General features: G+C 35.4%; 1 protein-coding gene across 3 annotated transcripts in view; it reads left to right on the forward strand.

Moving 5' to 3' along the window:
* The window catches only part of LOC133842142 (protein trachealess), a 39,381-nt gene that overhangs the window by 9,377 nt on the left and 17,427 nt on the right, over positions 1-12,577 (forward strand). For all 3 annotated transcript variants that reach the window (XM_062275111.1, XM_062275112.1, XM_062275113.1), the window contains exons 2-3: positions 3,123-3,155; positions 3,377-3,424. In XM_062275111.1, the coding sequence (XP_062131095.1) occupies positions 3,123-3,155; positions 3,377-3,424 (81 nt within the window). The remainder of the gene's footprint in view (positions 1-3,122; positions 3,156-3,376; positions 3,425-12,577) is intronic.

A 12,577-nucleotide genomic window follows, 5' to 3' on the forward strand; every position in this document is an offset into this window, starting at 1 on the left:
TTAACGTTAAAATGAAAAATGCAGGAACTCATCTAAGAATAAAATTTTTCAGTCTTAAGAAAAATTAAAAAAAAAATGGCAAAATTGTATATTTTTGATAAAAGGGAAAACTTATACTTATGCACAAAATAAATTCCGGTTTTCTCTCTAAAAAGACAATTATATAGTATTAAACTTTGTTGCGAAATTGAATCAACATTATAATACCTCATAGCATAAAATATTATGAAGCTTTACAATAAATCAGTACTTCATACTATATTTTCTATATTAGTCATAATTTTGCTCAATGAATGAGTAAGAACATAATATAGATTCATAAAATAATACACCTCTTCACATCTTTTACAAATTATACAAATTATATTATATCAAATTATATTCGTAATTCTGCTCCTTAAACGATTAAGATATAGAAAATAATACACTTCTTCACATATTTTACAAATTATATCTTCACTCTTTACGAACGAGTATTGATATTATCAAGATATAGAAAATAATAGACTTCTTCGCATATTTTTCAAATTATAACTACATTATAATGACCCATAACTTGAGTTTATGAATGTGGTTGACTGTAGTTCATTGGGCTGCCATTTGATTACTCGGCACATGAAATGTTCTCCATCTCGATGATAACTTCTCGCATAACTGCTCTAAAGTATCCACAACAATTTCAGTAATCAGAGGAGAAGAGGCAACTGCATATGGATGGTTAGTTAATTGGTTGCACATTTCGTAGCCTAGTTAAATGTGGAGATTACACACCTTATTATTATGAAATATGTTCCATAATTATGGCCACTTTGGCTGTGCGCCGTGTTTGTGCAGCGACTCTGGGACAACCTCTTAATAGTCAGTTGGCAGCCCCCTTATGTAATTTTAACTGCCGACTGCTGACTACCGAAGAGCCCTCTAGCCCTCTGCAGAGGCAAGGTGGCAAGGCAGCAAGGGGCATGTGGCAAGCAGACTGTGCGCCATATATTGACAATGCCCGGCGTCTTGTGGCTTGGCGACAACGTCTCAACGACGTCGCAAAGCTGTCGATGAAGACGATGACGATGACGTTGTTGTCTCCTGCTCACTCTCTCTCTCTCTCAGTCTCTCTTCTCTCTTTGTCTCTCGGAAGTCTCTCCTGTCGCTGGACTTTGTCTCTGTGACTGTTGTCTCTGTGACTCTGGCTCCTGTTTTCCTCATGCCAATTTATTTATGGTGCGGTACAAGTTTTTACGCACTCAAGTGCTCTGAGACTAATTGGGCACGAAACGCAATCAAAGTGACGACGACAACGTTCAACAGAAAGAGAGAGAATGACTGAGAGACAGAGAGAGAGCGAGAGCGATGTAGAACCTGAAGAAATACAGACAAAAAGCCAAGCGATCGACGCGGTATCGCGAATCGATCACTTGAACTTTATAACGCTGATGAGGCTTTGATTTGTGGCTCGTTTCCAAGATCGCATTCAGCACTCCAGCCCCAACAAACTCCACATAGTTGTGGCAAAATAGTTGGGCCATGTTCTACACAATTATCTGTTATTATCAGCGTTTTCAGTTGGTCTCTCTCATCTTTGCTTTTTTTATTTTGTGCACAGCGACAATGACATCTCATTGTTGACTGCTGTCCTGCCTCCTCTTCCCTCCTTCTTTTGCCCACTGCAAGTAAGCCGTTTAGGCCAACTCTTAAAAATAGCTGCCTCTGGAGATGCAATTGCAGCTCTAAACATCCGAGAGATCGATCTGTTGTTGAGGGAGAACACGTGTCTTGGCCAAAGCCAAACTCAACTGCCACTTACAGCTTACAAGGACTGCAAGGACAGAAGCTGTTCACTCTGCTTCGACAAGGTCCAAAACATTGTAAAGTTAAGAGCAGCTACAATATCAAATTTAATTAACTTATGAGGAAATTGAAAACCAAAGGCAGCTATAATTATCGCAGATCAATTGTAGAAACGAGAACTTGAACCAAACATCAAATTAGTGAATGATATGAAATTGAATAAACTATGGCAAAATCACTCAGTTTGAAGACCTAAACGATGTGAGAATAAAGAAAAATATACTGGGGTATAATGCTAAGAAGCTTAGAAACCAAAGTAAAGCATATATGCAGTACATTGTATAATATATTGACATTAAAGAATATAGTAACATAAAATGATAGAAGAATAAAGCATTTCATCAAAAATTTCATTAAAATCTTTCTATACTAACTTAATGGTAGAAATATCTTTTCGAGTTTTCTTTAGTATAACAATATATATTCTCATTTTCATATATCACTTCCGAAACAATTTAAGGTAACTGTTCTAAGATCGTAAATCACTAAAGCTAATAATTAAACTTTTGCAACAGTTCTCCAGAAACATGAATACTTTGTTAATACTTAATTGATGGCGATGAATGAAACAGCTTCTTTTTTGGGCAAGTGCTTCCGCTTTTGAACCTAAAACTCTCTCTATAACAGCAGAAGAATCTTAGCCAAAAAAGCAGTTGGCAATAATTGTTTAAAGCTAAACGAAGTTGACCTAGGATTGATAAACTGCAACCAAGAAAAAGGGAAAAAGCAAAACAAAAGCGAAAAGCAGACGAAACTTATGAATATTATTACAATTTTGATAATTGGCATGGAGCATCGAAGCAAGAGGTTTCCCCTCTTTGCTCCTCCTCCCTCCTCCTCAATCACTGTATCGATCAGAGGGCGATCGATTTAGGGTCAGAGAATTCGCGGTTTCGCGACTCCAAAACGGGACAACTTAAAAGGATCGAAAGTCTGGCACAGATTTTGGCTTTTTTTTGTTTCTTTTTTTTTGGGGCAATGATTTACGGGCTGTTCGACGGCTATGACGAAAATTGTCTGGCGCTGTGGGGAGAGAGGAAAGACAGCGGTAAAAATCAATAAATTTTATATACTCATGATGCACTTGATTATTAAAGCTTTTGGTCGATAATGCGCAGTTCTGTGGCAACTTTGAAGTGCAATTTGCCACAGATTGTTGTTTATTAGACGATCACAACTTCCTGTTGACCTTCTCAAAGCAGAGAGAGAGAGAGAGAGAGTGTGTGTGAAAAAGAGAGAGAAACTAATCGCATATATTTCTGTTTGGTTTTTATTCGCAGGTATCGCGAGGATGCGCTTTGCTGGGGCGACAGGTGAGTTTTCTGCCACGGCTGCGAACGCCGATAGCCGACATATTTATCGGCTAATTTAATTTATTTAGAAAATGTCAACTTTTTCCTCGACGCGCTCGCTTAATCGAATATTCAACAGGCTCGCAAGCGAAATGTATCTCTGTGTATATCTCAGTATCTTTGTATCTTTGTATCTGTAGCTGTATCTCTTCTTCTTCTTCTTCTTGTGTTTTTCTTCGCAGAAAGTCCATGGAGGAGATCGGTGCTGCACAATCCTCGGTGAATGCGCGGTAAGTGTTAATGTTACCGTAAACGATTCTCTGCCCCCTTTCGGCTTCTCCTTCCCCTTCCCTTCGGACTCTCTCTCTGTGGCAGCTTCTCAAGCAGCGCCACTTGGCGACGCATTTGTTAGCATAAAATTATTGAATGCCAAACCAAAGACGTCGTCGTCGCCAACATCGCCGCCAGACGTCAAAGGCGCATGTCGCATCTATGAGATACTCAAACTCAAACTCAGTCTCTGACTGAAGCTCAGACCCCGACTTCGACTTCGACTTCGACTTCGACTGCGACTCGGACTTGAGACTGAGATGTGTTGTTGTAACCGCAGCTTAGTGGAAAACCGTTGCTGTCAACGTTAATGTGATGATCTAACTGCAAGTGTTGAAACTTTGCTGTTCACTTTGCAATCGCTGTTGGATTAAACGGAGACAGCTTTAAAGTCTACAGCTGTTACTGAATTTTTATAAAAAGTGGACAAAGATAAGCAGAAAAGTTTAGATTTTTTTCTTTAAAGTTTTTACAAAATAGTATTAGGAATAAATTTTAAGTATTTTTAGAGAAAACGAAGCAGATTTGTTCAATATTGAATTGAAACACATATAAAATATTGTAATCTATTAATGAAATACTAATAATAATTATAAGTATTTTGAATTTCTTACTAAAGTCCAATCGAAATATTAAATATTGATCTCTATACAAGAAATACTTTCAATGATTACAAGTATTTCGAATTAGTTACTAAAATCCAAGCCAATGCAAACTTCTCATATAGTAAACAAATTTTTTGTCAACACAGACTTCTCATATACTATAAACAATTTTCAACACTGAAATTTTACAATTGAAATTCCATAGGAATAACTTTAGGTTACAAATTTAGTGAAGATACATTTATGGAAACAATTAAAATAAACTAAAACAATAAATAAAAAAAAAATTAAGTAAATAATCAATAACAACAATAAAATTGTTAAATACACATATTTTAGAGCAGTCAGTTTCTTTCTGAAAAGTTTACAACTGTTACTCGGTTATTTAAGCGTATTATACGCTTCGGCTAAGCTCAGAGCTAGTCAGAATAGCTGCTATTGCTGTTGTTGTCGCTGTCACTGTCAGTTGCTGCTGCTGGTGCTGCTGTTTGTCTGTTGTCTTGTTCTCGTTGTTATGACATTTTACATTTTTAATGGGAATTCTCACATAAAAAGTACAAATATCAGACTAATTGGATTTATCTCGAGGCTGTCGCGCGTTGTCACACTCTTTTTGCCATGCTTGGAGCTACTTGCCGGAAGATGTTGCAAAGGCATCAAACGAATCCTAAGACATGTTTCTAGCCTTAACTCGCAACTCTCTTCGCTTCTTTAACTTGTTGGCAATTAGCACAAAACAGGGGGAACGAATGGAGGAGAACGCACCCAGCGAAAGCCAGACTCAAAACCCAAAGGCACATTTCCAATGAATCGATCAACAACAACCACAACAACAACATTAACAATGACAACAACAACTGAGCAATGTCACAATGAGGCAAACTTGCATTGCTTAAATTGATTTCTGCAATTAATTGAACATCGCAAATGACAAACTGAAAGCAACTAAACAACAACAAAAACTTTAGCAAAATAAACAAAACAAAAAAACACTGCACCATTTTCCACCACCATCATCAACAGCAACAAAAACAACTATGTGAGGAATGCACTTTGCTCCCGAACACGCTTCCAGCTCGCTTCTGCAGCAGACATGCCACATGCGGCAAGAGAGCGAGAGCAGCAGGAGGTAGGCAGCCGCTTCCTTGCAGCCTTTTTTCCTCTCGCCAACTTTTTTGTTGTTGTTCATCCTTCGATTTTTGTTTAAGTTTTGCTTTTTTTGCCAACAGCTGTCACGGTCATGTCTGGGGGCTGTTGACTCGATTCGTCTCAACTCGATTCGACTTGACTCAAATCGGTTCTTCTCCAACTTAAATTACACTGATTCAATCAATTCATTCAATGCTCGAGCTAACTACCAATTTTAATTAAATTACAAATTCTATAAATAGATAAAAGGCTTTTCTAGGAAATATAATAAAAATATTATATAATGAAATATGCTAAAGCAACATTAGGAGTATTAAAACAAATTGCTGAGAGTTTTGTCGACACTGATATTTAATTGCCAAATTCGAATGCGAAGTTTGCGGAGTATAAAATTCGCTCATATATGATTTTAATTTTATAGAGAATTGCTTCAATTCTTGTTAGTTTTTCTTAATCATTACATTTTGTAAAAGTTATAATGACATAATTTACAATGTCAAATATTGATTTGATTAAATAGTATTGTCTCCAAATTTAGCAATAACTCTTGAAGTTTACCATTTAATATTAAGCTCTAATATCGAAACATCCTCTCAACTTTTCTTAAAAGTGAAATACTTATAAGAATAAATCGACTTTCTGTTTTAAAAAAACCTTAAGTTTTCAATGAATATTTCTTTTATTCATTTTCGATTTCATTTTTTAATTCTATATCTATATATATAATATAATTTGTTATTTATTGAATATACCTACACATATGCATAGGTCAATTATAATTTCATTATAGTATTTGCACAAATTTAAATGTTAAATTTTACTATTACATTTGTTTTTAATGCTTCAATTCTTACATTAAACTCTCATATTTCAATTTAATTGAAGCATTAATTTTATTTAAAATGTATTTGGAGTTATTCAATTTTATTCAAACAAGAATAAGCTTGATGATTATGAAATTTTTCTACTTTTCAATTTAATCTTTTTTATTACAAACTTTTTTAGTCATGTATTTTTGAAAATGCCAAAAAATAAACTTTATTTGTTTTAATGCATACATTAAATTTATACATTAAACTCTTATATATGTATTTAAGAATTTATTCAACTAAAAATATATTTAGTTTGATTTTAGTTATAATTAAAAGAGAGTAGGCTAACTATTATTCGGTATTCACTTACGCTCATCAATTATTTTGAATGAAATACTTATTCAGCTGGGACCAATGTGCAGGTTGGCCTCGTTGCCTCTTCATCGTCATGGGCACTGACTGAGTTCTGAACTAGATTTACGAGTGAAGTAGAATGAAGTGGAGTCGAGGTGACGATGGAGACGACGACGGCACAGTTTCGGAAGGTGCAAGAATATTAATTAATAATTCCGATCACAACTGCGCACTTTGTGTCGCCGCAGTTAACGGCTACGGTTTGGCATGCGAATTATTTGCTAAATACCAGAAAAGTGAACGACAAACAAGCAGATCGCCACTTGCAAGGAGGGGCAACTACAAGTGGAAGCAACCACAACAACAACAACTCCGCCTCTGCCTCCTCCTCCGCCTTCATCTCCTTGTGTATTTTGTGTGCCGCAACTTGAAGTTTGTTTTGACTTTTCAAAGCTAATTTATGGCTCACATAACGGCCAAGTAAATAACAAACAGAGAGTCAACGATCGCATCTGATCGCTTTCAATCAGGCGATCAATCAATCAATCGACCCAAAATGGCACATCTAAATTTATGCTCAGCTTCTAGAATAACGCAAAATAAACAATTAAAGTTGATTGGCTCATTTTGGGCATTAAATTTGCTTTGGAATGTGCTAAAAATAAATTATTTCATTATAAAAATTTAGCTATTATATTGAAGAATTTGTGCGCACAATTATTTTGATCGTGGTGGAATTTTTAAGTTGTAATAAACATTTTGTTATGAAATCATTAATAATGTTATGAAATCAGAAATAATGGAAATGGTTTATTTGAATAAATATTATGAATTTCAATACTTTTTGAATAGTCTTTAAAAATGCAAAAACTATTCGGTAAACTTTCATTGATCTTTTTCAATTTGGTATTTTATTATTTTTTAATTTTCTGTCCAATAAAATGAATTTCTATTAGCTTTAACGAAATGTCTGCATTTCAATAAATATTATATAATTTGAATATAAATGTATATACTTTTTGAAATGAATTTTAAAATGCAAATAATATTCAATTTTTTTAACTTTTTTATTATATAGCTTTCTGTCTGTTACATTAATTTCAAACTTCTTTATAGAAGAGTTGTGTATTATATTGCTTTTATATTTATTTGTATTAATTTTAATATTTGATTAGCATTTCCAAGATGATATAGTCATATCTGTCTGTTCGTCTGTCTGTCTGTCTGTCTGTCTGTCTGTCCGTCAGAGACTATATAAGATAGAGCTGTAGTTTTATTCGAATGTATTGTAGAAGTTATAAATACTTCTGCGTAAGCCTACTGAAATCTGTTATATTTTGACCTGTATGGTATATTTCGAATAATAAACTTGATCGATATACCAAATATGGCCTTCTGTATATTTTAGTATTTTTGAGGTATATTATTTAGTATATTTTAATAGCAGAATGTAGTATACAGAGCTTTGCTATTATTCAAAATGTACAGTGGGTAAATTTCTTTTTTTCTTGTTTATTCGTTATTTTTATTCTTATTTAAAAAAAATTATTTGAATTTAATTTATTTGAACACTTTTACTACCCATTCCACAAATATTCAGTTCCAAATTATTGATTTATTATTTCGTTCATTCTTAAAATCCACAAAAAATATTCCATTTTAATTTCCCAACCCCTAAAATTTCATTCAATTCTCTAAAAATGGTCATAAAAAGAAGAAAAACTAATTCTATTCCTTGAAACTCTTTAACTCCTGCTTGTAACACAAGTGAAACTGATTCATTTCAGACTAAGATCTGTGTAGTAGTTAATCATAAATGTGGAATAAAAATAATTACGCCCCTTTTGCTGGAGTCATCAAATTTGTTGTGGTAGCTTCTGACCAAACGGGGGAAATGTGTTTCATCAGAAGCACGCACAAGGCGATAAAAATCTAACTGCTCCTCAGCTCCCGAGCTGCACAGTCTCCGATTACAGCAGTATTATTGTCATCTCACTCTCACGTAGTCTATCGCTGTCCTTGTCTCGCTTTTATTGCTTAATTGTTTGTTTGGGTTCTGTGGTCTTGTTGTTGTTGTGAATTATGAATCGTTTTGTGTGTGTTTCGATTGTGTAACAGTGCCCAAGAACAGTTATGCTACCTTTCACTGCGCCATAAAAACAACCAAAACAAATAATACATCCCTGACAGATCCTACACGCTGATAACTCCCATTTCTCTGCTACTCGAATAAAAAGAAAGAGATGACCAAAGAGAAATAAACGAATCATCTCGTTGTGTTATTTTATCACCTGTGTCACTTTTATTGCTTTCTCCTGTGGGCAACCAGACAACTGGCAACTGATCGTGACAGATCAGCGATCGCGGTTAGTTTATTGCTTCCTCTAAGCAAACTGTCTCCTCAACTGGCGCTTCAACTTGAAGCTGCAACTGGAAATGAAACTGACACTGGTTTTGGAATAGGGATTGAAATTGGGATTAAGATTGCGATGGGATACCAACATTTCAGAGAAATGTTTTATGGCTTCCTCCTGACGAAAACGAATCAATCGATTATCGAGAATATTTTTGTAATATCCTTTTCAGTATTTTTCTAAATATTATGTACAAAAGTTGATTTGGCTGAAAATCTGGTATATTTTACACTCTATAGTATATTTTGAATGTAGTAGTACTGTAACAATATACCCAAAATAGACTTTGGTATATTTTTGCTTTCTGTGGTATATTTTGAATGTAGTAATACTGTAGCAATATACCTAAAATACCCTTCAGTATATTTGTAGTATTTTTTAATATACCACTGATTCGGTATATTTTAAATTGAATACCAAATTTGTTGATATTTATTCAAAATGGGTAGCTGGTATATCATAGTCAAACTTTCTTACTTGTTATCAAGAATAGAAAAATCTTTCGCTATATCTAATCTTCATAAAGTCTACAAACATTTTAAATAGGATTACAAAAAACACAGCTACAAATGATGATGGGGAAGTGGAATTTATTGATCTAAATTTTTTGTTTAGCTAATTTAATAATCGCTTCAGATACCATAAACAAGAAATTTATATTTCAAATGTTTATATATTTTGTATAAAAATTTAGAATACAAAACACAATAGACTATATTTCATGCTGATTTGCTCGTCATGCTAAACAAATCAATCGAAATAGTTGCTTGAATCTGATTCATCAATAAAGTTGGAAGTTGTAACTCAAATATCCAGATTATTGTGTGCATAGAAATCTTAATAATATTATATTGTGACTTGAGATAAGTATACACAGAAATAAGCTCATCATAATCTTACATTTGATGCCAATTTCTGAATTTACTTTAGCACATTTATACACAGAAAATCTTAAATTATGATTTAGTTATATCAAAACGAAGCCAACATTATTTTAAACTACATTCATTAAAGTTGCTGGCTTAGAGCTGATTTATCATTAATGTCAGAAGTGTAACTTTAATATTTCTCTCAAACATCATTTTTGCCTCACAATAAATTAGTTAATTTAATGGCAATTTAAGAAACATGACATCGATCTTTCGTCACGTGTCTAATCAATTAATTTGCTGATATGCATGGCTATTATAGAAGCCAAAACTTGAGCTGCAGCTGTTGCATTCTTGCACACACTTTGCTGAGAACAAACGTGTTATCGCTTTTGGTTTATCGATCGATCGTGGGCGTCTTCAAGTTGGCCTAAAGCGTTCAGCGGCCTTTTCGTATTTGTTTTGATTTTTCGCAAATCACGTTGTTTTGCTGCTTTGCTGCGTTTGCTGCTGCTGCTGCTTCGGCTATTTGAAATGGACGCCTCGTGTGTCCGAGAAAACGTGATGGATAACAGGCAAGTGTTGTCTCCTTCCCTCTCTCCCTCTCTCTCTTCCTCACTCAGTTGTGTGTTGTCTCTTGACCAGTTCACTCTCTTTGCGGTTCTTCCTGTGTGTGTGTGTGGCAGGAGGAGGCATAAGAAGCAAGTGGGGGGAGCAGTGAGGGGGAAGTGGGTGGCCAACTGATTAGAGAGAGGCACTTGCATACGTGCCGGCGACTGCGAAACATTCCATTCATAAACTCATGCAACAATTGGCAGTCGACTCCTGACTGGAATACACATTTTGTGTGTTGTGTGTGTGCGATATATATTTTTTTGAAAAACCGAAACCAAAACAGAAACCGAAACAGAAACCGAAACAGCAACTGAAACTGAAACTGAAACCGAAATGAAAACTCAAACTCATGTCGAATATAGTAGAAGTAAGTTGTAGGTCCATCAACAGCCGCAGCACGCACTCGACTCGACTCGGCTCACGCACCTTTATATGGCAATGCCTGACTGACTGACGGACTCGACTGTCTGTGACTCCAAAGTGGTATGCTTAGAGGGGGGTTAGCACTGTGGCGCTCCGCACGCAGCGCATTGCATGTCCACGTCGCAGTCGCAGTCGCCACGTCCACGTCCACATCCATAGCCATTGTCCTCGAGGCATCCACACGCATCAATTTCCGACCTACGCTCGCCATCAACAGCAACAACAGCAGCTTCAGTCACCAGACCCAATTTCAATGTCTGGCCGGTGTCTGCACGTGGAAAACGGGGGAAACGTGGCAACGTGGCAGCGTGGAAAAGCTACCCGAAAAAAAGAAGAAGAAGAACAAACCGGAAACGGCTCAGCGTTTCACGTTCACGTTCGATTTTTATGGCGACGCTGGCGACTCTCAAACTGGCAACTGGCGTTGAATTTTAGTTCCTCATTCATTGTCTACGCCTTCACCTACAGTCCACCCACACACACACACACACACATCCCGCGGTTGCCACTTGGCACGTTTCCTTTTTAAAATTCACAATTGCCGCCAGCGACGCGTAATTGTGGGAGAATTCGCTACGCCAACTTGTCTGCTTCTGCCTCGCTCTAACTCGCTCCCTCTCTCTGCATCTATCTCTTTCGCTCGCATCCCTCGACTGTCCACGAACTCTACAAGAAATCGATCACGTTTCTACACATGTTCCAGTTACGTTACGTTGCGCTTACGTAATGTCTTTATACCAACCGCGAGACTCGAGACTCGAGACGCGACTCGAGGATGTGGCGACAAAACAAACAAACGAAGCCAGTCATTGGGTGCTCCAATTAGAGCTCCACAGCAGTCAATCGATAACCAAGCAAGTTCCCCAACTTGCAACTTGCAACTTGCAACTGGGAACTTGCAACTGCAATTTAGCGAAAGTGCTGCAATTACCTTTAAATTCCCATTAGCTTACGACTGCTCCAGCTTACAGTTGCTTCATTTTTCACATTGTTAGTTTTTCACATGTTTTCCACATTAATCGAACATCGCTGGGAAAATGGCTGGGAAAATCGTGAATTTAGTACGCAGGATATTGCATCAAGTTAACGTATAAATTAAGATATTATGAGCACAGGATATTGTGATGAATTTACTTAGTAAATTTTACCATAAAAGTGATGAACTTATGAGACGACTGCGCTTCAACGGAAGTAATATATATCTGAGCATATTTTAGCATATGTTCGCTTCATATATAATGATAATTAATGGAACTTCATGATTTTACAATGAACAATACGTATGCGTAATATTTATTCTACAATAACGTTCAATTGAGAAAATGAATAATATTCATATTTATATTAATTTTAATGTATCAATTACGATATAATCTTAAACTAATATTTTTATAAATATTACCCTCAAGATCTAATCTACTTCAATATATAAAATATATTTTCTTTACACAATCCTCAGTCTTCAACATGTGTTCTATTTATTCGCTACAAATCTGTTAGTTTTGAAGATAAATTATAGGGATTTTAAGAAAATAACATTTTCTATAATTGTTTCTCACATTTAAAAAGATTCTTTTGAATATAAAAAGCAAAAATCTCGGATGCATAATATAATATGAATCAAAAATGCATTATATATGGATTTAACTTTTTTCTTAAGCAGTCATATTTATAATACTGCTAAGCAATATATTTAAAATGAATTCCTGCTAAGTACAGGCATTAAAAAGTAATTTCTTTGTACACAAAAATCCAATTAAAGCGAGTGAAACGAAGCATTTTCAAAGGAATCTAACGTAGAAAGCATATTTAAGTCATTCAGGACACTTGGCAAACACTCTGCGACATTTTATTAAGTGTGTGCGATGCTCC

Source organism: Drosophila sulfurigaster, chromosome 3 (genome assembly GCF_023558435.1).
Source record: "Drosophila sulfurigaster albostrigata strain 15112-1811.04 chromosome 3, ASM2355843v2, whole genome shotgun sequence".
NCBI lineage: Eukaryota > Metazoa > Arthropoda > Insecta > Diptera > Drosophilidae > Drosophila > Drosophila sulfurigaster.